The 26,656-nt window shown below is 46.4% G+C and overlaps 1 protein-coding gene and 1 long non-coding RNA gene across 3 annotated transcripts in view; one reads left to right on the plus strand and one right to left on the minus strand.

Moving 5' to 3' along the window:
- The window catches only part of HEXA (hexosaminidase subunit alpha), a 29,319-nt gene extending 7,290 nt beyond the window's left edge, over positions 1-22,029 (plus strand). The window contains exons 2-15 of one of the 2 annotated variants that reach the window (XM_047796440.1): positions 4,321-4,411; positions 10,925-11,017; positions 12,181-12,246; positions 13,753-13,799; positions 14,294-14,404; positions 15,531-15,632; positions 16,105-16,237; positions 17,189-17,369; positions 18,321-18,407; positions 18,666-18,738; positions 19,422-19,605; positions 19,740-19,830; positions 20,785-20,889; positions 21,812-22,029. In XM_047796440.1, coding sequence (XP_047652396.1) covers positions 15,537-15,632; positions 16,105-16,237; positions 17,189-17,369; positions 18,321-18,407; positions 18,666-18,738; positions 19,422-19,605; positions 19,740-19,830; positions 20,785-20,889; positions 21,812-21,875 — 1,014 coding nt within the window. In that variant the 5' untranslated portion in view covers positions 4,321-4,411; positions 10,925-11,017; positions 12,181-12,246; ... (1 more) ...; positions 14,294-14,404; positions 15,531-15,536 and the 3' untranslated portion in view covers positions 21,876-22,029. The remainder of the gene's footprint in view (positions 1-4,320; positions 4,412-10,924; positions 11,018-12,180; positions 12,247-13,752; positions 13,800-14,293; positions 14,405-15,530; positions 15,633-16,104; positions 16,238-17,188; positions 17,370-18,320; positions 18,408-18,665; positions 18,739-19,421; positions 19,606-19,739; positions 19,831-20,784; positions 20,890-21,811) is intronic. The other variant, XM_047796439.1, reaches the window with a different exon arrangement.
- The window catches only part of LOC125135929 (uncharacterized), a 71,885-nt gene continuing 55,476 nt past the window's right edge, over positions 10,248-26,656 (minus strand). Inside the window, exon 3 of the long non-coding RNA XR_007137078.1 lies at positions 10,248-10,357. This is a non-coding gene — a long non-coding RNA (uncharacterized LOC125135929). The remainder of the gene's footprint in view (positions 10,358-26,656) is intronic.

Raw genomic sequence — 26,656 nt, forward strand, 5'->3', positions numbered from 1 at the left:
ATCGCTCGCTACCAGTGGGGTGCTAGTGTTGTGTCTACATCTTGAGGTTGGCTGGGGCTTGGTATACTGCGGAGCTCTCTTCTCTGGAAGTGTACGCTCAGTCTTGTCAGCTCGAGTGTCAGTAAGCAGCCTCCCCTTCTTTCAGAAAGCTTTGGGATGGGGCAAGAGAGATGGTTTAGCAGGTACCCTGTGTCCTAGATGAAAAGTTTATCTCCTGTCCTATTCAGCTTTGTTTTGGTAGTAACTAGTTCTAGGACCCCATCTGTGTGGCCTTGGTCTTTTGACTAGGGCCACGATCCTAGCTGGAGGCAGATTCAGAGTTCTAAGCCCATGTCCCTTTTATATGTTGGATTGTCAGCCTGTTTGCAGCACAGGGTAGCATTACACAGTGCTGGAGCCCTCAGGCTCCTGTAAGAAGTTCTGTAAAGATGCTCCTGAAAGCCCTCGGGGAAGCTGCTCCTAGGGTGTGGCTATCCCACAAGGCACTCTGCCCCTGGGCTCCTCCAGCCAGGTGGCAAAACTGACTTGTTAAAAGGAAAGTAGAAAAGGGAAGGAAACTAGCATTTATTGAGTATCTGGCACTTGCTGTATGTTGTGCCCTCTGATCTTCATAACAGCTCTGTGAGGTTGGTGTTCTACCCATTTTTCAGAACTGAGACTCAAAGGGTTTAAGTAACATGTCCAGTTTTACACAGCTAGTAGTGGTGGAGCAAAAATTCCAGTCAGGTTTGTTTATCTACCAAGATTTTGCTCTTTTCACTGTGCAGTTTGGGGCAGTCTACTGATAAATACCGTTACCAAGCGTTACACCAAGTAATGATGTGGAGAACTACTGACCTCTGGTGGGATTAAGCCCTGATCACATTTCAGTGTTAATTACTTCAAATAGTAACTTCTAACATCTAATTGCTTTAATTGTTAGTACTCATGTTATAAATATTTTGATCCCTGGCCCATTGTTCTCAGATGCTAATAGCATTTCTGGTTGGCTTCCTCCCTTCCGTTCATGCTTAGTACACACAGTATTTATTAAGCAACTATAATTTGTCAGTAGCACTGGTCCAAAGAATATTAATGAGCTGCCCCTGTCCTTAAAGAATTTAAAGTCTCATACTGCAGAGCTACAGTAATCAAAACAGTTTGGTACTGGCACAAAAACAGACACACAGATCAGTGGAACAGGATAGAGAGCCCAGAAATAAACTCATGCACTTACGGTCAATTAATCTATGACAGAAGAGGCAAGAATATACAATGGAGAAAAGACAGTCTCTTCAATAAGTGGTGCTGGGAAAACCGGACAGCTGCATGTAAAAGAATGAAATCAGGACATTCTCTAACAGCATATACAAAAATAAACTAAAAGTGTATTAAAAACCTAAATGTAAGACCACATACCATAAAACTCCTTGGAAAAAACATAGGCAGGACACTGTTTAACATAAATCCCAGCAGCATTTTTCTGGATCCATCTCCTAAACTAAAGGAAATAAAAGCAAAAATAAACAAATGGGACCTAATTTTTGTCCAGGAAAGGAACTATTGGTAAAATGAATACCATTTTACTGAATGGGAGAAAATATTTGCAAATGATATGAATGATAAGGGATTAATATCCAACATATATAAACAGCTCATACAACTGAACACCAAAAAAAAAAACCAATTTAAAAATGAACGGAAGAAATAAATAGACATTTTTCCAAAGAGAAAATGCAGATGGCCAACAGGCACATGAAAAGATGCTCAACATTGCTAATCATCAGGGAGATGCAAACCAAAACCAGGTTGAGATAATCACCTCACAAATGTCTGAATGACTGTCATCAAAAAGAACACAAATAACAAATGTTGGTGAGGATGTGGAGAAAAGGGAAGCTTTATACACTGTTGGTGGGAATGTAAAATTGGTGCAGCCACTATGGAAAACAGTATGAGGTTTCTCAAAAAAATAAAAATATAACTACCATATTGCCCAGCATTTCCACTCCTGGGTGTATATCTGAAAAACACAAGAACACTAGGTCAAAAAGAGCCAGACACCCTAGTGTTCTTAGTAGCATTTTTTCCATTTGCCAAGATATGGATGCAACCTAAGTATTATCAGGTTAATGAATAAAGAAGCCATGGTATACATACCCACATACACAAAGGAATACCACTCAGCCATAAAAAAAGAATGAAGTTTTGCCATTTGCAGCAACATGGATAGACTTTGAGAGCATTATGCTAAGTGAAATAAGTCAGACAAAGACAAATACTGTATGATATCACTTGTATGTGAAATCTAAAAAATACAATGAACTTGTGAATACAACAAAAGAGGCAGACTAACAAACTCGTGGTTATCAGTGGGGAGGCCTACCCACAGCTATAGCAACACAAGATCTGAGCCGCATCTGCGACCTACACCACAGCTCACAACAATGCCGGATACTTAACCCACTGAGCGAGGCCAGGGATCAAACCCGCGCCTTCATGGATGCTAGTTGGGTTCGTTAACTGCTGAGCCACTATGGGAACTCCAAATTTCAGCATTTTTAAGTTAAAGTATATCTTGAAAATGGAATTCTATTCAGCACTAACAACTAACAATGTAGCTCTATATATCACTGACATTAAAAGATCTGCAAATCATTTTTGGTAAGTGGAAAAAAGTTACTATTATGTATTAGCATCTCATTTTTCGTTTAAAAATAAATTATGCATTTCAAAATTGGAAAGGTTGTGCAAAATGTTAACCAGAGCTATCTCTCTTTTTTCTTTTTTTTAGGGCCGCACCTGGGCACATGGAAGTTCCCAGGCTGCTGCTGGCCTACTTCACAGCCACAGCAAGGCCAGATCCGAGCCACATCTGTGACCTACGCTGCAGTTCCAAGTAACGCCAGATCCTTAACCCAGTGAGCAAGGTCAGGAATCTAACCCACTTCCTCAGGGATACTAGTCAGGTTCTTAACCCACTAAGCCACAATGGGAACTCCCAAAGCTATCTCTGAAGATCTGGAATTATAGGGAGATGTTCTCCTTCCAGCAGGAGGCAGGGAAGAGAACAGATTAAGTTTTAAAAGTAGGGAAAAAAAGAAAATTTTTAATTACAACTTTCACAAAAGCAGATGGGAGGGAAAACACTGAGCATTCATCTGTGGGCTTGATGGATTATACTTCCAAGGAGGTACTGGTAGTCTCCGGAGGTGAATAATCTTGGGACTTGTGGGAGGAGGCACCATGGTCCAAACTGAATCCAGCAGCACTAGGGACAGGCTCCAGGCTCAGGGCGGTTGGATTCTCAGGCTCCCACTATACTGGAAGAAGTTTGAGGGGGTCAGGCCTTGCCTCTTCCCCTAAACACACCCGTGCTCATATATCTCAGCTGCTTCCCAGGCCTGGAATACCTTTTCTCCTCTGGGTAGCTGGCAAATACCAATTCAGGGTTCAAGGTCCTGCTCAGAGGCCCCCTCCAAAGTTAAGCCTTCCTCTCAGGAGGCAGCTGTTGTATCTGTTTTGTAATTGTTTGTATTTGTCTCTCCCACTAGACTGTGAGCTCCTCAAGGGCAGGGACCAGGGCTCGTTTTGCTTTTTAACTGCCCCAGCACGTAGCACAGTTCCTGATGCATAGTAAGTGCTCCACGGATCCTGGCTGGAATGAAGAAATGAGTGGGAGAGGAATGATTCCAAGGGCTCTCATTAGGCCACGTAGAGGAGAGGAAGCCTGGATGTCACCTATATGTGGGAGGGAACAAAGCAGGTGTGGAGAACCAGTGGTGGCCCCAGCGAGGAGCCTGTCAGGACACGCGAGGCAGGGTAGACCTGAAGGAGTGGGACGGTGCCAAAGACTGGGTTGACACTCCTAGTTTACACCCCAGAAGCTAAACCAAATGCCACTTTATAACCAAAATGAGTGGTGTTTTCTTCCTGCTATTAAGATTCTGTGATTTAAACACATCCACATGATGGTAATGTTTTGTTTCAGGGAGGAGCAGGGCGGGTCGAGGGAGAGGCTAACATGCCCTGAGGTAAAGACTAGTTTCCGGGTACCCTGTTGCAGGAATGAGTTCTTCCGAAGAAGTCAAAAGACCTGAATCTGGATTTGTGAACCTAGCCCTCTTCAGAGCAGTGTCTGAAATCATTCCTACCCCAATCCCAGAACTTCAGAAATACTAGGTTTGGATATATAACCGTTATATCCAGTTATATAAACTGCATTAACCGTTTGCCATTTATACCTGATTGTTGTGTAGCACAGTCATTATGCATATATATAGCCTTAAATATGCATTTAAAAGGTTCTAGCATCATTCGTCTGTTTTTTTCTTTTTTCAGCAAACAGTTATTGAATGACTACCGTGTGTCAGGCACTTGGGATACAAAGACACTGAGATTGGTCCCTTCTGTTGAGGAGCTCACAGCCTTGGTGAGGAGACAGACAAATAAACAGCATATATTAAGATACCTGTTATGAGAAATGTATGTATATGTTGCTTCGGGAGCACATAGGAAGGTCTCTTAGGAAAGGGTGGGGGACCAACAAAGGAGTTTTAGAAAAGGAAAATCAGAGCTGTTTCTTAATCAGGTGAGATATGGAGACGAAATATGTTTCAACTGGAGGAAGCAAAATACGCAAAGAAAAAGAGGGAGAGGGGAGAAAACGTGGCATGTACAGAGTTCTGTGAAGAGTTCATTGTGCTCCTGTGAGAGTTCCTGCACAGCAGCAGAGAATACGAGGCTGGAGTTTGTATAATCATCCAGTGGATCCTGGACTTTATCTGGAAGCTGTTTCTGGGGAAGCATTGTAGGATTTTGAGCAGAGATTGTCATAGTCTAACTTTCATATTAAACGATCACAAAGCATAGTGGATTGAAATGGGATACATTTATATGGTCATCCATCCAGGTGAGAATTCACAAGAGGCTACAGCAGGGCATGGACCCAGTGGGGTGAGAAGATGGTGATGATGTTAAGAGCTAGTAAGGATTTTGTAGTTGTAACACTCAGTTGGGTCTTTCTTTTTTGCTCTTGTAATCCCAGTGTTTAGCACAGTGTTTGACACCTAGTAGACAGTCAGAAATACTATGCGTGAATGAACTCGTGCTCTACTCAGAAAGATGGGAGAAGAAGGAGGTACCTGGTCTGGGTAAATCCATAGATGGTGCTGTTATCAAACTGAGAGAGAAAGTCAGCCAGGAGGAGGATTGAAGAGTTAGTTCCATTCCGTATTTAAGATTCAAAGTGATATCTGAGTGGAGGTGCATGATCTAGAGCTCCAGAAGAAGAGCTGGCCTGGAAGGGTAGACTTGCAAATCACTGCCTGCTGTGGCAGTGGGTGACACTGCCCAGACAGTGTGGAAGTGAGGAGAAAAAGAGCAGCTTGGAATGCTGGGGAACACCAGCACATACGGGTGGGTGAATGAAAAGGAGGATGAGGAAGCATGTTCAGGAGTTAGAAGGAAAGCCAAGTCCCTTAAGCTAAGGGAGTTCAGTTTCTTTTTCTGTTTTTTTTTTTAATTTCATATTGGAGTATTAGTTGATTTACAATGTTGTATCAGTTTCAGGTGTACCGCAAAGTGATTCAGTTTTATATATACATATGTACATGCACACACATATATCCATTCTTTTTCAGATTCTTTTCCCATATAGGTTATTCAAGAATATCGAGGAGTTCCCATTGTGGCTCAGCGGAAATGAACCTGACTAGTATCCATGAGGATGCAGGTTCAATCCCTGGCCTTGCTCAGTGGGTTAAAGATCCAGCATTGCTGTGAGCTGCAGTGTAGGTTGCAGACACAGTGTAGGTTGAAGCTCAATATATATATATGTAGAGAGAGAGAGAAGAATTCCCTTTACTATACAGTAGGTCCTTGTTGGTTATCTATTTTTTATCTATAGTATGTGTGTCTATTAATTCTAAACTCCTAATTTATCCCTTCCCCCACCTTTCCCCTTTGGTAACCCTAAATTTATTTCTGAAGTCTGTGAGTCTGTTTTGTAAATAAGTTCATTTGTATCATATTTTAGATTCCACAATATAAGTGATATAAAGGGAGTTCAGTTTCAAGAAGGTAAGGGATGTCTGTGGCTGCCAAGAGGTTCCAAAAGTGAGTGGTCAGTAGATTGTTACCTCTCTACAGCAGGGATCTTTGTTTTGATGACGTCTGTACCCCTAGCACTTAGAATAGCCTGGCATATAGTAAGTGCTCAATAAATAACTGTTGAATGAATGAATGAGTTTATTGAAAAGGATCCCTTGTGTTTAGTTGCAGAATACAGGCCCTTGGTGAAGGCATTTTCACAGGAGTGATGGTGAAGGAAACCCAGATTATAGTAGACTGAGGAGTAGATAGGATGTCAGGAAGTGGAGACAAAAGGAGGACTAAAGCACCTCTTGTGTGCCAGGCACTGAGCTGTGCACTTTACGTTCATTACTTCATTTAATCTCAGTGCCAAGAGTGTAGATACTGTCACGATCACTAGATGAGGGACCCGCAGCTCAGAAGGACAATAACTTGCTCAGGATCCCACAGCTGGAAAGAGCTGGAGCCAAGATTTTGAACCCAGATTGGTCTGACTATGAAATTCAGCACTAAACTGCTCAGCTATACTTCCTCTAGAACTTCTTTGTGACCAGAAGGAGAAAGAAATCGTGACTTTTTGAGATAACATGGAGTTGAGACCAGAAGACTTGCAAATATTTTAATGCTAATGGGAGAGAAGCAGGAAAAAGAAGTAATTTGAAGATTTGGGGATAGCACTGGAAACTATGTCTGGTCACTTATGATGGAGCATCATAATGTGAGAAAAAAATGTATACATGTATGTGTTACTGGGTCACCATGCTATACAGTAGAAAAGAGAACACTGTAAACCAGCTATAATGGAAAAAAATAAAAATCATTATGCAATAAATAAATAAATAAGTGTTTTATAAATGAGAAAAACAAAAGATTCTGGGGGAAAGGGAAATAATTTATACAAGAGGAGCGTGAGGAGATTTCCAGAGCACACTTGAACAGAAACCCCTTCCACTGAGGTAGGAAGAGGAGAAGGTCAAGATCAGGGCTGTGTTGCAGTCATTCCATCAGGGAGGAGAGGGGAGAGGTAGAGGTGGATGGGAGCTCCCTTCGGATTGTCTAAGAGTAAAGGAGGTGGTGATCCAATTACGGACTTGAAGTCCGAGGTCCCAGTTCTTTAACTGAAATAGATGTTGCAGAGAAGAGAACAAAAAAGTGGTGGAAAAGGAGATTTTCCAGGATGGCATTAAAGGCCCAACCAAGATGAGAGACCAGGACGAAGTACACAGCAGGCAGAGGTTCGATTGATCCGGGGTTGAGGGTTTTGCCCACTGCATGAAACAGAAGAAAAGGTTCCGGATGTTGAGAGTATTGTCCAGATAGTGTTTGAGGTGATGAGTCACCACATCTAGGGCAGCAGAGAAGGAAGTGAAGAAGGGAGAGGGTGGAGAACAGAACGGAAGTGAAAGGATCATAGTTCCAGCATAGTAGCAGACAAAAGTCAGCAGTAGGATTTTGGTAGTAAAAGGGTCTGGGGTCCTCTTGATCTCAGAGTTCCATAGCCAGAGCTGACCTGTCTGTGATGAATAAGGCTAAATTGTGCTAAAAGGGATGGGACACAAGGGTAGAAAACTAACTCTTATTTTTTTGTTGTAAACAGTTCAGGCTGTTTGATTCTTTTTTTTTTTTTTTTTTTTTTTTTTGGTCTTTTTAGGACTGCACCTGCGGCATATGGAGGTTCCCAGGCTAGGGGTCTAATTGGAGCCCTAGCAGCCAACCTATGCCACACCCACAGCAATGCCATGTCTGAGCTGCTTCTTCGACCTACAGCACAGCTCACCGCAACGCCAGATCCTTAACCCACTGAGTGACGCCAGGGATCAAACCTGCATTTTCATGGATACTAGTCAGATTCTTTTCCACTGAGCCATGACAGGAACTCCTGAATTTTTTAACTTCTTAAATTGAAAAAAACAAATTTTTCAATGAACCCAAAGATGTGAGCAGGCTTTCATGAAAGCAGGGGGTTGCGGGAACTATGGAGATAGGAAGTGGTGGTCTGGATCGGGACCTGGGGGGTGATCTGTCTGTGGCACCATGAGGTCTTTGCTCTGAAAGAGGATCAGCTGGAACCTGGTCCCACCCTGCCATTGTTTACCCCGGAGGGAAGTGCCAGCCCCGAGACTTGCTCAGCTTGGCAGCAGCAGAACCAGAACCAGAACTAACCCTTCCTGATCTCCCAGCTCAGTATTATTTCCCATGCTGCTTCCTGAGTATTTGAGGCTTCAGATTCCTGCTGTCCCACTGGGGCTTATTGTGAGTGTGCCTGTGCTCCTGCTGGCTGAGCAGGCTGTTTGCCAGACCTCGCTGCCCACGTCTCGTTCTTCCTGGTGCAGGGTGTGTGGGTGTGCATAGAGGCAGCTGGCCTGTCCCCTGCCTATTTCCTGTTCTCTGCAGGCGGAAAACCACAATGATCATCTCTATTTACATCCTTTGAAATGACCCAGTGTCCCTCCTGTTTTGCCAGCTCTCACATCACCACCTCCCCCGGCCCTTCCCACTCATAGCTTGTTTAAGCAGCAGCCTTGACTCTGTGTCCTCTTTATCAGCCTAAACCCCATAGGAGTCACTGAAAGCATTTAGGATGGGGATTCTTCACCATGAGATTGGTGGCTGGGGGTGGAGGGATGAGCTCTTAAATTAGGGGGCATTATTCTAGGGAAAAAGTCCTTTCATCTTTGTCAGATCTTCAAAGGATTCTTCCCCCTCTAAAAGACCCTGGATTTAGAGAATGGAGTGCAGATGCTTTTGTTTGTTTGTTTTTGTTTTTAGGGCCTTCCTCGTGGCATATGCAGGTTCCTAGGCCGGCCTACATGACAGGCCCAGCAACGTGGGATCCAAGCTGCGTCTGTGACCTACACCACAGGTCACAGCAACGCTGGATCCTTAACCCACTGAATGAGGCCAGGGATCGAATCGGCAACCCCATGGTTCCTAGTCGGATTCGTTTCCGCTGTACCATGACGGGAACTCCCCAGATGCGTTTTAGAGAAACAAATGTGTAATATCAAGAACAACAACAATTAGATTTTTTCTTGTCTTCCAAGTAATAGTTCAGATAACCTGGTGTTTGCACAGCCTCTCTTGTCATCAGCACAGTGACCATGGGTGGCAGTTGCAATATGGACAATTGTGATTTCTCCTCAGTTTGGTAGACCGAGGTCCAGTAGCCTAAGACTAAAGCTCAGGACTTTTGCCCTCTGTTGGATGCCACCTTGTAGATATGTATATGTGCCCCCCACACATTGATTTTGGGGTTCCGGGATGTGTGGGGTCAGGGTGGGGACAAGGAGACAAGGGATGAGGATTCCAGTCGAGGAGGGATATTCTTCTATAGTTTTCTTCACCCCTGCCTCTCAGTGAGGTTTTCCCTGGTCTTGGGTCTGTCTGCTTAGGAGCTTGGGGTGGTCCTGCACATTCTTCTCTGAGCGTGCCCTCTGCCCTGAAAGCCTGCTTGTCCTGTGTCTCAGGGTGGAGTTTTCAGGGTTTACAATGGAGTTGTGAGTTGGCCTGGCCCAGAGTAGCTTCAATTTCTCTTTTCCCGGCAGGATTTAGACAGCTATTAGTGTGGGGCAACAGAGTATGTACAGGGAGGGGAAAGAGTATGTTTGCTCATGATGGTAGGAAAGGCCCCTCATTGGCTTGCCTCTTGGCAGGCCTGAGAGCCGAGGTGCAGCCATATGGTGTAGGGATCAGGTGTGAGCAGGCTTCCTTGAGATGGTTCAAGGCTTCTGGGTGCCTTCTGCCTAGAGGTAGATAACGTTTGGGACCCCAATTTTGTTCTGAATCCTCACTCCCTGCTTTCTGCCAGACCATCTTCTCCCTGGCTTTGTGGTTCCATAGGGCATTATGGAGGTTGTGGCACCAGTGGGGATGCATGTGGCTCCAGAAAAAGAAGAGAGAAAGGGAGTTCCTTGAGGTTCAGGCTTGGGGTGGTACAATCAGAACTACCTTGAAGGTCATGGAGAAGAACTGGTAGGAGGGTGGAAAGAGACAGTACATTAGTGTTTTGGCTTTGGCTTTTTTTTTTTCCTACTTAGACTAGGATCTGGAACTATATTGGATAGTGTGTTAGCTCCTACTGAGTGGCTTTCCACTGTTGGCCAGAAGTCTGCCTCAGACAGAGAACTTGTTAGGGAAGAGGAAGGAAGGAAGCAGGATGGGCTGGTGACCACGTACCTTTGGCAGAGCGCCAGTTAGATCATCTTAGGCCTCCTCGGCATGGAACAATCTTCCTATCATCTGCTTCATCTGGAGCCCCCAGGGCAGTGCTGCCTCAAGTGCAAGTCTGCAATGACATGAGAAGCATACGTACCAGAATGTAAAACTGTACCCTTCATCAAGAAAAACCTTTTTATAAAAATTACCAGAACTAAACAGTGTGTTTGCTTTGACATAACTAATTTACATTCTGAAGTCATATAAACTTCTGACCTGGTGACCAACCAGTAATACAGTTTTACAAACCAGCAGCTAATCTGCAGGCCACACTCTGACTAGCAGTGCTCTAGAACCGCCTGTATTCTAGAAGCAGTTATTGAGGTCTCAGAATCATGTGCTTCACCCGCACAAGCCAGAAACAGAGAGCCCCAGCTCCAGAGAGCTGGGGCTCAAACATGGGTCATACATGGGTCAGGGTGGGTTATTGGGGAGAGAGGAGTACAACCAAAATGAGCAAGCTGAACAGATGATGAGGCAGTGCCCGTGCCCAGGGCAGGTGTCCCATCCCCCTTTCCCTCTACCACAGGCATACAAGCCAAAGGGCCTAGAGCTAGGGCCCCTCCTGTAGGGCCTTTGTTTTGCCTGTTGCTTCTGGTGGCAGGTCAGCCACACTGAGTTTACTCTGTCCTTGCAGAAAAATGGCATATATCAGAGAAGAATTCCTTGGTTGTCCTCGTAGTTACTCCTGGATGTGACCAGCTTCCTTCTTTGGAGTCGGTGGAGAATTGTGAGTACTATCTTGTTCCCTATTCTAGAAGTGCAAGCACTCATCTGGAGTTGTAACTCTAGATGGCCTGGCCTGAGTTGCAGGTGCTAGGCCTGGAGCTCTCCATGGATGTGGGAACCAGGGGTCACCAAGCACCCAGAGCCATTGAAGGTAAGTTTTTCCCTTACACCCTAGCCAGTGTTTGAATGCTGACTGTGAGCATCGCACTGGTTCTTCACTGAGTCTCACGGGACCCCCCCCCCCATCTGGACTAAATATAGCCCCATTAGCATTTTAGAAACTTTGTATACTTTGCTGATTTTCTCTACTAGACCCCACACTGGAGAGAGAAGGTGGTTTTGGACATCTGAACTGAGATGAATCCAAGTCCTCAGTCCTGTGGCTGCCTCCATCTTCCCTCAATAGGGCATCTGGGGACTTATCAGTCTGCAAAGTGAACATTCAAGTTTCAGCTTCTTCCTCCTATTCTTCTTGGAGTAGCTGAAGCTTGAGGGAAAGGAGGGTGACTTCAAAGGCTTTGAGAACTCTGTAACCTGACTCACCCCTCTAGGCATCCTCATACATCAAGATAAAACCTGGCAGTAATTCACATTTCTGGTGGGGACACTGACCCACAGGCGGATGGTTTTTCCAGAGGACTCCAAGTCAACCTGACTCTCCTCACACATCACCTTTCAGGGCCTGTAGAGCTGCTGGGTGTCCACCTTCACATTCTGGCCTCAGGCCTAAGTGCCACCCTGCTTGCTCAGGGAACATACCCTCTGTTGGGGGAAAATATATGATCTTTCTGTTACTGTTTTTTTTTTGTTTTTTGTTTTGTCTTTTGTCTTTTTAGGGCCCCACCCTCAGCATGCAGAGGTTCCCAGGCTAGGGGTCAAATCAGAGCTGTAGCTGCTGGCCTACACCACAGCCACAGCAACGAGGGATCCAAGCCTCATCTGCAACCCATACCACAGTACATGGCAATGCCAGATCCTTAACCTACTGAGCAAGGCCAGAGATGGAACCCGCGTCCTCATGGACACTAGTTGGGTTTGTTAACCACTGAGCCATGACAAGAACTCCTTGCTCTTACTTTTTCATCCAAGAGTTTATGTAGAACATGTGATTGTAACCTGAGAATAGAAACCCTTAACCATATGGGGTCATTCCTGTCATTTCAGACACGCTGACTATAAATGATGAGCAGTGTTTCCTCCTCTCAGAGACTGTCTGGGGCGCCCTCCGAGGTAACAAGATGGGGCCAACGCTGGGAGAGAGCAAAGGATGATGTGGGAAGGCTGGTGCTGGTGGGCTGCACTGGGGCCCATCGAATACCCCCACTTCAGGAAGCTTGCTTTATGGAGACCACTGGGGGTGTCCTCCTTACAGTGGTCTCTGGGACCTGGCAGGTGTCAGCCTCTGTGGGACAGCAGTGCTCCAGGGAAGCAGTGGGAGTCCCTGCAGGCTGATATCAGGGTACCCACAGGGAGAGGCCCAGCCTGCCACAGCCACTGCCTGTTCAGCTCTTACTAAAGACACCTGATTGGAAAGCTCCTTTCAAAAGGAAAGATAGATCAAAAGAAATAGAAAAAATATTGAAAATGAGGTGAATATGTAGGACTCCATTATTGGGGGAGAAAAATGAGGCCTTTGCTGGCTAACGGATGATGGATCCCTTCCCTTCTTGGTTTACTGAAAAGGTATTTGTTCCCTAGATACAGACGGACAAATACCCTCCTGCTTTTGGTAAAGGCTCTGCTGGTGAAGGATGAGGGAAATTCTCAAAAACCCCAGACCTTGTTTGGGTTATCTGTATCCTCTAGCTTCTCCTCTTCCCTGTGTTTGGAGAAACAGTGTGCCGACTCCCCTTTCTGCCCTCTTGTACCTTTTGCATGGGTGCTGACCATCAGTCAGGTTCAGGCAGGGGAGACAGGGGACCCTGAGTGCCAGGCACAGCAAGACTGGAGAGAAGCCCAGTTAGTCCACCAGTGTCAGCCTCAGGGGAGGTGCTCAGTGACCACGAAGGTCTCAGATCTTAACTTCTGAAAACTTGGGACCCTGGGAATCCATCATGGGTTTTCAGAAGTCAGGCCCAGCCACTGAGAACCGGGAGTGCTCTGGACTCAGCCTGCCTGTCCTCGGGCTTTGCTGGAGTCTGGGTGTCTGCATCCAGCCTTCTGGTGCTGCCTGCCCACACCTCGGCCCCCTAAAGCCAGTTCTCTTCCCAAGCTCCGAAGAGGAAGCGTGGATGCTTCTCTGTCTTCAGATCCAGCTGTGGACCTGCAGGTTTAGGAGCTCATTGAGTTTATGAAACTCAAATTTATAATCACAGTCTCACAGTTCAGTCTCAGAAGTGAAGGGAGCAGATTGAGGACCCTCTATTCTCAGCTCCCTAAGGTCCTGATGGGTGTTATCCATGGAAAGCTTTAACCCTTTGCGAGCTGGCTTGTCCCTGCATCCGTCCTCATAAGCACACATGTTGGCCTCTTGATATCGTGAATTCAAGGCTTAGGAAATACAGTGTGTTGTGAGGAGGGGCACAGAAACCCCTTACACTGCCACCTCCCAAATAAAATAGAGTAAAAACAGATCCTGGCTTCCTAATGTCCCTTTTCATAACTGAGAATCATCAGGCTTCCACTAGAGCCCCTCTCACTGTGTGTCCAAGCATTGTGCTCTGCTACCTTCCAAATGGTTCCAACCCTTTACCCACCTCCCTAAGTCTTTCCATCTGCCTCTCTACTTCTCTGCAGGTCTGGAGACTTTTAGCCAGCTTATTTGGAGATCTCCTGAGGGCACGGTGAGTATGGGCCCGCAAAAAAGTCTCCTTTTAAATCTCTAGGGTTTGCTCCCAATGTTTAGAGTCCTGGAAACATCTTATTTTGCCTTAAAAAAGTCCTTGTGGCTTGAGATGGCCCCAAAAAGAGTACACAAGGGGAGAGAGATGGGAAATTGGTTTGGTAGATTTTGCCAGTTGGGGTTTAACTTAGTTCCCCTGAGGTAATGACCTAGAGACCACACTGCTTTGAAGAAAATATTAACAGTCAGTGAAAATCTAGAATGTGTGGTCTGAGTGGTGTGTGGACAGCTGTATTTGGCTAGCGTAAGACAGCCGCTCTACGGACAGGTACCTGCTTGAAGTCATTGAGGTAGAGATGTAGCATGTTTGTGAAGATAGTTACCCTGCAGAACAGTCACAGACTGGCTTTTCAGGGATCTTGAAGACTTTTCTTATCTCCCTCCACCCCATGAGAGGATTCGCTTTGAATCCTGACGTGGTCAATGTTGTTGCAGTTCTATATCAACAGGACGGAGATCGAGGACTTCCCCCGCTTCCCCCACCGGGGCTTGTTGTTGGACACATCTCGCCATTACCTGCCACTGGCTAGCATCCTGGACACTCTGGTACCCAGGCCTTAAGGCCTTCTTTGCCCTTAGGGTTCTGGGGTGATGGGACAATGGATAGATCAGGTACCATGTTCCTAAAGAGTTACAGAGAGAATTTATGTAACTTTCAGAGTTCCTGGGGAAAATGTAAAAGATGACCTGCTCCAAGACTCAAAAAATAAAATAAAATAAAATAAAATAAAATAAAATAAAATAAAATAAAATAAAATAAGAGTGATTTAGGAGTTCCCATCATGGCTCAGCAGAAACAAATCTGACTAGCATCCATGAGGACGCAGGTTTGATCCCTGGCCTCGCTCAGTGGGTTAAGGATCCTACACCTTAGGTCTCAGACGAGGCTTGGATCCCGTGTTACTGTGGCTGTAGCATAAGCCAGCAGCTACAGCTCTGATTTGACCCCTGGCCTGGGAACCTCCGTATGCTGAGGGTCAGGCCCTAAAAAGACACACACAAAAAAGTGATTTAAACCTACCCCACTGACTACTGAGGACTGATGTCGAGGCTCTCTCCTGTGATGCAGAGATGGTTTAGGGAATTGGCTTCCTTGACTGAGCAGAGCTAACTAGTTAATACAGTCATAGGGAAGAGATGTTCAGAAGCCTTAACTGGGGATATTCCTAACTGTCTTGAATTTGGTGGGCGGTCTTATTTGACAGTTGCTGATCTAGCTTATGTATCTAATTTTTCCTTTGCTCTTCTGATGGAACCAAAGAAGTGGACACATCCACCAGTCTTGGCATCTGAGATTTGTGGATTATGGTGCTACTAAATTCACAACAGACCTCACAGTTTGGATAAACACTAGTCAGACAACCCAAAACATATGCCAGAAGGAAATATCTGGGTATTGTGGGGTTTTCTGCAGCCCTCCTCTCATCCCCCAAAGAGAAGCTCCTGCTTCCCTATCCATCTTTGGATGTGGAGGGTCTTCCCTGTCCCCTCCGTACCAGGTACTCCCTGATGGGAAGGTTTGATGGAGAGGCCCTGTGAACACTTAGCAGGAAGCTGGGGCAGGTTGCACTTGATCAGTGTGTGGAGCTGCCCACCAGGCTGCCCAGCTTCCCAAGCTTGAGCTGAAGCTGGAGAAGCTTTGAGGGTTCACAGTGTGTGCTCTGACCTACAGGATGTCATGGCATACAATAAATTCAACGTGTTCCACTGGCATCTGGTTGATGACTCTTCCTTCCCATACGAGAGCTTCACTTTTCCAGACCTCACCAAAAAGGTATGTCTCAGTTTCGCACAGACCAAATTCATGGCTTGAAGTCTGAACCTGCTGTGGCCCTGCTGGCAAGGACATGGGCTCTCATCCTAACCAGCCAGTTCTAGGGACACACTGACATATGGGGGAAGGGCACAGTGGCTTTGGAGTCAAAGACCTGAATTCCATTCCAAACTATGGCATTAATTTGCTGTGACCTTCAGGAGACAATCTCTCCTGGTCCTGTTTACTTTTTATTTATTTCTTTTCTGTTAGCTGGGCATAATACCTACTTTACTCATCTTGCTGGCATCAGGGCACTGAGATAAGGCAATGATAGCTTGTGGAAATTAGGATAAAGTTCCTTGAAGATAGCCCCTGATACCAAAGGCCTGTGGTAGATTTTTGGATGTCCAGAGGGTCCTGAGTGATTTTGGATATCTTCTACTCTGCTAGCTTCATGAAATGAGATCCTGAACAGTGTTGTGCCTTTCAGGGCTCCTACAACCCTTCCACCCACATCTACACAGCACGGGATGTGAAGGACGTGATTGAATATGCACGGCTTCGGGGTATCCGTGTGTTGGCAGAGTTTGACACTCCTGGCCACACTCAGTCCTGGGGACCAGGTGAGAATAATGTCTGCAGTTAGATGTAGTTTACTGATTCCCCTCAGTGGGGCTTTGGGATTTTGGCTCTTCGATGTGGCATGCCCCAGACTTGGTCTCTGGAAGAAATGTTTTTCATCAGCTTTTTCAGCTGGAAATTAATCAATCAATTTATTTATTTATTTATTTTTGTGTTTCAGGGCCACTCCCTCGGCATATGGAGGTTCCCAGGCTAGGGGTCTAATCAGAGCTGTAGATGCTGGCCTACGCCAGAGCCATAGCAAGCGTGGGATCCGAGCCGCGTCTGCAGCCTACAGCACAGCTCACGGCAACACCAGATCCTTAACCCACTGAGCAAGGCCAGGGATCAAACCCGCAACCTCTTGGTTCCTAGTTGGATTCTTTAACCACTGTGCCATGACAGGAACTCCTTTGGCTGGAAATTTAGATAGTCAGAATTTACTTTGGTTAAAGGAGGCCATTCTTACTGTTAAAATATGGGCAAATTCTTCTAAGATATCCTTGTCTCAGTGATGCCCTTGTATGTTGTTGTGCCCTAGAGCGAAACAAAGAATTTGCCAATTTGGCTGGATCAGGCTCTTTGCTGCAGGAGGAGAGCAGGCTTTGGGAGCAGGGGTGCATGAGGAAGGCAGGCTCTGGGAGCAAGGGTTTCCTACTGGCTGCATGAGGAGAGCAGGCTTTGGGAGCAAGGGTGACCCCGGCTGAGTGTGTCAAGGCAAGAATGTATGTTTGACAGTTGTATGGCTGTAACCCAGCCCCTGACCGTGTATGACTGTGGACATATTTGTATTTCTTTGATTGTCACTAAATGCTCATAATTACCTGTGTCTGAGTGCCTCAGTGTTCCTCCCTGGGTGCGTGTAATGTCTATGAACATGACTGCCATCATGTATCTGACTGTGTTGGGGGTCTGTGTTTGTGACACTTGTGTGGGGCTCTCTGTTGCCTTAGGTGTCCCTGGATTATTAACTCCCTGCTACTCTGGGTCTCAACCATCTGGCACCTTTGGACCAGTGAATCCCACTCTCAACCACACCTATGAGTTCATGAGCACGTTCTTCTCAGAGATCAGCTCTGTCTTCCCAGATTTTTATCTTCACCTTGGAGGAGATGAGGTGGATTTCACCTGCTGGTATGAGCTCTGTGACCTCCCCATCCTGGCCCCATGAACTGCTTACTCAGAATAGAGGTCAGCACTTGAGAGGCTACCTGCCTCAGTGCTCCTCATCCATCTCTATACAGATGGCTCAGGTGTTTGACCTTTTCTCTCCACCTACAGAGAAGCCCTACCTGATTTTGGCAAGTCTGTGAATGTGAACCTCTCCTTTCCTCCTGGCATAGCTTTGAGATATTTCTTGAGATATTTATAGGAAAACTCTCTGTGCTCCAAGCACATAATTGTCTTGGAAAAATCAGAAGAGAAACAGTCCCTGCTTTTGAGAGCTTAAAACAATCTGGCTGAAGAGATAGGAATGCATGAACTTGAGGCTAATATATGACAGGGTCTAGTTACTATTAAACTGTAGGTTCCCAACCTTCAGATCTACTTAGCTCAAAAGAGGGTGAGGGGCTTCTTGGAGAAGTGGGCAGCAGAGCTGGATCTGGGGAAAGCGTGGAGGAGGGGAGAAACAAAATGGAGATGTTGTGGGACAAGGGAGCTGCAGTGGGTGACAGACAGCAAGGCTTGCATCTGGCAGGAATAAAGAATAAACATTAAGGGAAAAGCAGAATATGCCTGAAGTGGGGGGTTATAGAGGGAAGCCAGAATCTGGTTTGCTGGAGCGCCAAGCTAAGACCTCAGAGTCACATGTCGTAGCCCGGAGAGATTGATATGTGTTCTCTTTGAGAGTTTGAACTTGGAGCTCTTCAGGCCCAGACTCAGCCTTTCTCAGCTTCTGTCAGTGGCCCTCCTTCGTGTAGCTCTGTTCAGCCACACAGCCCAAATTTGTGGCTTTTTGAGATCCTCAGTTGATTGGTTTTTCAGGGGAAAAAAGGAAGTTGTAGGAGGCCAAGGGACAAATCCCCAAACTTCAGGCTTCGAGAATGTTGAAAGAATTAATCTTCATTTTCTCTTGGGATTCAGGAAGTCTAACCCAGATATCCAGGATTTTATGAAGCAGAAAGGCTTTGGTAAGGACTTCAAGAAGCTGGAGTCCTTCTACATCCAGACGTAAGGAAGGAAGGAGGATGGGCAGGGTCCCTGGGGGTCACCTCTTGTGGAGTCCTCACTCTCTATCTGCAGGACCATGCTCTGGGCCCCTGAAGGGCTCCTTTGTCCTGTCCTTTCAGGTTGGGGGTGGCCACTTCCCAAATGGGGAAGGCCCTGCTCAGTCAGGAATGGACCCCAGCCTGGCTCAGCCCCAGGGCACTGGCACCAGCAGTCGAGGGTCTATCTGAGCTGAGCAGACATTCTCTTTTTACTCTCCAGGCTACTGGGCATTGTCTCTGGCTATGGCAAGGGCTATGTGGTGTGGCAGGAGGTATTTGACAATAAAGTCAAGGTGAGCCAGGGGCAGAGAGGAAGAGCTGCCTGCAGTGCCTCCCTCTGGTCTCCCATCCCTTCCCTATTCTGTGCAGACTGAGCCCCCTGGCTTGGCTTAAGCTTAATGTTTGGGGGTCCTGGGGCCATTTCTCCTTTTCCCTCTAGAAAGGTTGCAGAGGTTAGAACCTCTATCTATCTCCCTTCACTACAAAGTGATCAGGAGTTATTATTTCTGTTGCTAGGTGACTGGGATTCCTGGGTCTGGCATGATGGGTTGGGTTTTCCAGTTCTGGGAGCAGGGCTACCTTCTCCCTCATTGTTGATCAGTGAGATCCCAACTTTCTGCCACATCAGGGCCTCTGTAGGAACCTCGTCCCATCCTCAGGAGCCTGGTAACTTCTGATGAGTCTCCTGGGCCCCACTGCTTGCCTCCCTTGGCTCACAGCCCATGTTACCACCCCAGTGTAGACAGGGACGCTGCAGAAGAACTGGGGTGGGGGGAGGTGGCAGCAGGGAGCTCTCCTAGGGCCTGTGGGATCCCTGGCCTCGGCACTGGTTTGGGAACTCACTGGTTAGGAGTCACAGAGAAATGCTTTGCTGCTAGGAAACAGATGGGGCACACATGCCTTGGCCTGTGTGAGAATGTGGCCCAGAGATCTCCTCAGCTACATGCAGTTACTGCCATTTGACCTTTCATGACAGGTTCGGCCAGACACAATCATCCAGGTGTGGCGAGAAGAGATACCAGTAAAGTACATGAAAGAGATGGAACTGGTCACCCTTGCTGGCTTCCGGGCCCTGCTGTCTGCCCCCTGGTACCTGAACCACATAACATATGGCCCTGACTGGAAGGAGGTCTACATGGTGGAGCCCCTGGCATTTGAAGGTGCAAGCAGGGAGCTTTCCTTGCTGACCCAAGAGGAAGCTGGGGGGTAGGCACCAGGTGGGAGGGAGGATGACCCGAGGAGAGGGCCGCACTGGGAAGGTGGTCGAGGCCTGTCGTTGCTCGTCTCCCCTCAGGCACCCCTGAGCAGAAGGCTCTGGTGATTGGTGGAGAGGCCTGTATGTGGGGAGAGTATGTGGACAGCACAAACCTGGTCCCCAGACTCTGGTAAGCATTTTCCGGGGACGCGGAGGGCTGCACTTGTGAGCGGAGTTCTCCCTCACAGGCTCAATCTCATCCAGCCACCCCCAGCTGAGTACCCTCCTTCCAGGCCTGAGAGAGAAGGGGCATCGCAGTGTTGCTTCTGCTGTGTGTAACGTTCACTTCCTGCCTGACTTCCATATTTGCTCCTCCAATCTACTAGGTGTGTTGGATGGAGATTACTGTCCCCACTTCACAGATAGAGATAACAAGTAGGTTGAAAGAGTGTTGCTTTCTGGAGTTCCCATCGTGGCACAGTGGTTTAACAAATCCGACTAGGAACCATGAGGTTACGGGTTCTATCCCTGGCCTTGCTCAGTGGGTTAAGGATCTGGCGTTGCCATGAGCTGTGGTGTGGGTTGCAGACACGGCTCGGATCACGCATTGCTATGGCTGTGGTGTAGGCTGGTGGCTACAGCTCCGATTCGACCCCTTGCTTGGGAACCTCCATATGCCGTGAGAGTGGCCCAAGAAATGGCAAAAAAAAAAAAATGTTGCTTTCAGAATGGCTTGCTCAGATCCAGCCCTGCAATGCCTGGTCCCTATAATAAGACTCCCCTAATGCTGTTTCTTCAGGGGCTGCAGCCCCTCACTAAACCTGATTGGGTGTGTAGAGTTTCCATTTTGAGAAAAGCTGCATTGCCGCTGCCAGTTAACTGTTCATGATGCCTTTAGAACACACTCTGGTTCCTGCACCCTGGGTGAGGCGGAGGTGGGATCATGACCCCCATTTTACTGAAGACAGAGCTGGGCCCTAGACGTCCCTAGGAGCCCTCCAGCTGGGTTGTTGCTCTGACTGAGGTGTCGATCACATCCCTTGGTCCTCAGCTAGTCCAGGGTGCCTAAGCAAGAGGCTGTGGGTGTCCACCAGCCTTGCAAGGAATCCAGAGCCCAACCTGGTGCATGTCCACTTTCCTGCAGGCCTAGAGCAGGGGCTGTTGCCGAGAGGCTGTGGAGCAACAAGGTGGTGACCAACCTGGACTTTGCCTTTAAACGTCTGACACACTTCCGATGTGAACTGCTGAGGTAAGCCTGCATGAGCAGGTCGGAGGCTGAGGACCCCTTACTGACTAGAAAAGAAGAGCAGTAATATCTAACACTTGTAGAGGCATGCTGTGTGGCAAGCCCTGCTTGCAGCCCTCTGCAGGCATTATTTCATTAAATCTTCACGACAACCCTAAAGGGGGATGTCGTTTTATCCTCATTTCAGAGATAGACTGCTGAGGCACAGAGCAGTTAAGTAACTTGGCCAGAGCTGCTCAGAACCAGTATTTGAACCAGGTGGACTTTAGAGTCTGTGCTCTTAGCCATGGCCATGCTTTCATGGGGTCTTGTGACACTCGTGCCCTGCATAAGACCGTCATTTCCCTAATTCGTTCATTGACTAGGTCTTGAGGACCTGGGAGACACAGCTTAGTTGGGACAGAGTCCCAGCCTTGTTGCTGAGCATGGTGGGATTTGAGCCTCCACTTTCTGTGGTTTACTGGGTTACTTTGAGCTAGTTTCTTACCATCTCTGAACACGAAGCTCATCTGGATAATAAAGAAGGCATGCCTAGAGGTACCCGAAGGAAATTGGTCAGGTCCTGAAATTTGTGAGGCTCAGATCTAAGGATGGGATTTCAGGCCCACACCCTGGACAGCTTCTCAGTTCCCTGTCACCAAAGTCCCCCACGTCCCTAGATATCCCTGTATCAAAATCACCTGAGGCACCTGTTTAGATTGCAGATTCTTGTCCACACGTGGCCTCACTCCAAACAAGAATCGCTGGCAGTGAGCCCCTCAAGGAATGGTGGTGTAGAATGGGAGTTTGAAATCCACCGAAACTGGGCAAAGGGGAGGCTGTTGGTTGTAGTGGAGATGATGTTTCTGGGGCCTAAAGACTGATCTCCTGAGGGGCTCACCATGCCCTGTTTCGTCATGCCCTGTTTCGTCATGTCCTCTTGCAGGCGGGGTGTCCAGGCCCAGCCCCTCAGCGTAGGCTACTGTGATGTGGAGTTTGAACAAACCTGAGCAAGCAGCACCAGGCACCAAGGAGGGTGCTGGCCCTAGGAGAGCTTCCACTGCACCTCGCCCCGGGGGACAGAGCCCCTGCCCACATGCCCCTGTGCCTGGAGACAAGGGGGGCTGGTGCTGGAGCTGGTGTCCAATAAAGAGTGATGTGGTATTTTTTTTTTTTTTACAATGAATGTAAATTACCTGTGAGAGAAACAAGTGTGTGTGGCCCTGGGTTAGGGGACCTGCCAGGACTGGTCCTGAGGGTGATAGGGCTCAGCAGGGCCCAGCCAGGGTGGGCTCAGTATCTGTTCCTGGAGGGCTCTTATAAGTTGCGGGCTGGGAGTGGAAGCCGTAGCCTTTGTGCTATCCTGCTCTACCTGAGTTCTGAAGTCTCTCCCACCCTGCACACGGTCCAGACACGTACCCCATTCTTAGGGGGGTAGGTGGGGAGGTCACTAAGACCCCCAAGGCCTCTGTAAACAGAAGACATAGGGGACCAAAGAAGTCCTGGGAAGTGGCAGGGGCTCCAGCTCCAACCCGTTCACAGAAGAGCCCCTCCTCTGTGCATGCTTATAAACTTCCCTCTCCTACAGCTTTTCCTCTGCTTTAGGTTTCTTGTTACTTCAGTTTCACACAACCATCATTAAATACTGAATGCATACCATGGTCTTCACAATGTGGTAGGTGTTGAATTTGAAGGACTTGGTTCCCCAGATGCCCTGGTCAACTTCTCAAAATGCCAGCAACTTCTACCCCTCTTCCCATCCCTTTTCAGTCCAGTAGCATCTTCTCAGAGAACTGATGGCACAGGAGAGACAATGAGAGGAAAACCCTTGGGGAACCAAGAGGTGGGCCTGTGGCTCTGGAAGAGGGTCTTTGCACAGTGACCAGTTTTCCCTAGGAGGTGGACCCTGACTGCCCCCTAGTAGTTTCATGTTCAGAATTGACAGTGCAGCCCAGAGGCTGAGGCAATAACGGACAGCAGCTGTTTGAGATAAGAATTTCTTTGAACATTATCTCAGTCATTTTACCTGGTCCTGGGGTAGAAGGACAATGGAGAGGTCCTAGGTGTTTCTTTCAGAAAGGTACCAATTTGTGGATCCAGCAACTTAGGGAAAGCAGGTAAGAAAAGGGATCTCAGTAAAATATGGTCCTTAAAGAGTTTTCTTCAGTCCCTCAATCATGCTTCTTTGGGGCGCAGTTGGAGGTGCACCAGCCCTGCCTTCTTGCACTGTTACTATAGCGACAGGGTGGACACCTCTGCAGAATCCTCTAGGGAACACAGTATTCACACAGCTCAGGTGACTCTGGCCGCTGTGTTCTCCGTACACCACCAGGGGGCGTGGAAGTGCCTAGACTGATTACTGGCTCTAGTTAGCGATCTTAGGGCACAAGGGCCTCCCCCTGCTCGCCTGTGACTCTCCTAAGGATGCAAAGCAACCTTAATGGGAACCTCAGTAAAGGAGTGAATGGAAGCTGAGAGGACATTCAGCACCAGCTCCCTGGGTGGAGCTGAAGTATTCCAAGCTCCCCTCCCTTCTTGGAAATCTGGTGTTTTGAGGTACACCTCAGTGGTTTAGGGCAGGGATAGGATAGCCCAGGACTTGAAAGCACTGCTCCACAGCACCTGTGTTGTGGTACACAGCAACGGGTGAGGAAAGTTGAATGATGATGGGGAAAAGCAAAAAGGGGATTATATAGATAAAGACTGAATTTAATTAATATTACATGCTTACACTCCAAAGTTTAGATTTTTATGGTTTTCGTCAATTATCACTTGTAAGATTTATCAGTACAGGCTGTGACAGTTGTGTATTTTTTTTCCAATAAGAAAGAAAATAAGTGGGAATTGGGTACTCTGTCTTAAAATCATTCTGTATTTTTTCTTTTATAAACTTAAACTGAAAGTATAGTATCCTTTTGTATCATTAATAAATATATAAATATATATGAACTAACTTCAGTGGCTATTATTCAGTGAAACATTTACTTGATTTTTTTTTATATATACATACCTCTCTGTATGTGTATATATATATATATGTTTATATCTTCACAGTTGTCTTTAAAAGTCCTTTTTGAAGCAGTTGTATGTGTGTGAATATTCCTGCATTTTTCAGTGAGATTTTTTAAAAATGAAATTGTCCATGAACCTTGCTTTTTCACAGTAATTACTGATTCTAACCACATCCATGTTAGGTCTTCCTTTCCACAGTAAGAACATTTATTTAATGATTTCAAATGTTTCAAACAGGAAAGTGTAGAAATAAAATAGTAAACACAATATAACCACCAGTCAGCTTTATCACGTCAGTCATTGTATTTACTTCAGATTTGTTTTCTTTTTAAGAGACGAAATGTTAGGTATGCCCCCCCCTTTCCTAGGTCCATTCTCTTGCTTCCCAAAATAACCACTTTCTGGAATTTATTTTAAATCTCATTTCCTCTAGAATAACTGATACTTAGCTATGATTTTTCTTCATTGCTAATAAATTCTTTATGGCTCACTTCCTAGCAAATTAGGAAAGGATGTTTTGGAAGCCACTCAAAAAAGGGGGAGTGTGTGTGTGTTTGTGTGTGTATGTGTGTAGAGAGACCAGCTGGCAGGCAGACCCAGGCTGTGAAGCAGGATATCTGTGCTATGTTGATGTGCTGCTGAAGTTAAGAGAGCAGGCTGAGGGTATTTGGATAACTGTTATAAAAGAGAAGATATTTAAGAAGAAAATATTCAGAGAAAACTATTCAAATGTTTATGTGTTTGCTGTGTCAGTCATAGTTAAATGCACTTGGTTGGGAGGGAGGCAGAATTAAGATGGCAGAATAGAAGGACTGGAGCTCAACTTCTCTCCTAAAAATAACAAAATTACAACTAAATGCTGAGCAATCTTTAATCGAATGGACTGGAAACTCTCAAAAAGACATCCTACTCCAGAAGACAAAGAGGAGGCCACATCAAGAGGTAGGAGGGACGATTATAGGATATAAGCAATCCCATACCTCCCGGGTGGGAAGCCCCACAGACTGGAAAGTAACTGTATTACAGAGACTCACCTATAGGAGGAAGAGTTCTGAGCCCCATATCAAGTCCCCATGCCTGGGAATCTGGCATCAGGAGAAAGAGCCCCTGGAGCATCTGGCATGAAGGCCAGTGGGGCTTGTGTGCAGGAGCTCCATGGAACTGGGGGAAATGGAGACCCCATTCCTAAAAGGTGCACACACACTTTCACATGCACTGGGTCCCAGGGCAAAGCAAAGTCTCCATAGGAATCTGGGTCAAACCTGACCAGTTCTTGGAGGATCTCCTGGGAAAACAGGGATTAATGTGGCATGTTGTGGAGGAAGGACATTGGAAGCAAAGCTCTTGGGAATATTCATCAGCATGCTTTTCTCTGGAGATGGTCACTTGGGAAAATCTGGCCCCACTCATTTGAGAAGCCCCAGGCCAAACAATAATCCTGGTGGGATCACAGCCCCACCCATCAGTAAACAGGTTGCCTAAAGAGCCTCCAGGCACACAGCTGCCTCTAATCTCACCCAGAGACAAAGCCCCACCCACCAGAAGGATAGGAATCAGCTCCACCTACCAGTGGGCAGGGACCAGTCCCTCCCATCAGGAAGGCTACAGCAAGCCCCCTGTACCAACTTCAGCCACAAGGGGGGCAGATACCAGAGGTAAGAGAGGCTACAACTCTTATTATCTGTAAAAAGGTCACCACACCAAAAACCTATAAAAATGAAAAGACAGAGAACTATAACTCAGATAAGGGAGAAAGAAAAAAAACCAGAAAAACAGCTAAATGATCTAGAGATTCTCAGCCTCCAGGAAAAAGACATTAGACTGTTGATGCTGAAGATGATGCGAGACATTGGAAATAAACTGGAGGCAAAGATGGATAACTTACAGGAAACACTGAGCAAAGAAATACAAGATATAAAACTTAAGTGAGAAGAGATGCAAAATACAATAACTGAAATAAAAAATTCATTAGAAGCAGCCAACAGCAGAATACAGGAGGCAGAAGAACAAATAAGCAAGGTGGAGGACAGATTAGTGGAAATCACGGATGTGGAACAGAAAAGAGAAAAAAGATTGAAAACAAATGAAGAGAGTCTCAGAGAACTCTGGGACAAGATTAAACGCATCAACATCCAATTATAGGGGTGCCAGAAGGAGAAGAGAGAGAAAGGGACAGAAAAAATATTTGAAGAGATAATAGCTGAAAACTTCCCTAACATGAGAAAGGAACCACTCACTCAAATCCAGAAAGCATAATGAGTACCATATAAAATAAATCCAAGGAGGAACACCTCGAGACACATATTAATCAAGCTGACCAAAATTAAAGACAAAGAAAAAATCCTGAAAGCAGCTAGGGAAAAGAAAGAAATAATATACAAGGGAACCCCACTAAGGTTATCAGCTAATTTTTCAGCAGAAACCCTGTAGGCCAGAAGGGGGTGGCATGATATATTAATGTGATGAAGGGAAAAACCTCCAACCAAGGTTACTTTACCCAGCAAGGCTCTCATTAAGATTTGAAGGAGAAATCAAAAGCTTTACAGATAAGCAAAAACTAAGAGAATTCAGCCACACTAAACCAGCTTTACAACAAACACTAAAGAAACTTCTCTAGGCAGAAAAGAAAAGGCCACAACCAGAAACAAAAATACCACAAGTGACAAGGCTCACCAGTAAAGGTATATATACAATAAAGATACAAAATCATCCATGCACAATTATGCCACCAAAATCAGAAATCGTGAGAATAGGAGAGTACAAATGCAGGACACTGGAG

Source organism: Phacochoerus africanus, chromosome 9 (assembly GCF_016906955.1).
Source record: "Phacochoerus africanus isolate WHEZ1 chromosome 9, ROS_Pafr_v1, whole genome shotgun sequence".
In the NCBI taxonomy this organism is placed as follows: domain Eukaryota; kingdom Metazoa; phylum Chordata; class Mammalia; order Artiodactyla; family Suidae; genus Phacochoerus; species Phacochoerus africanus.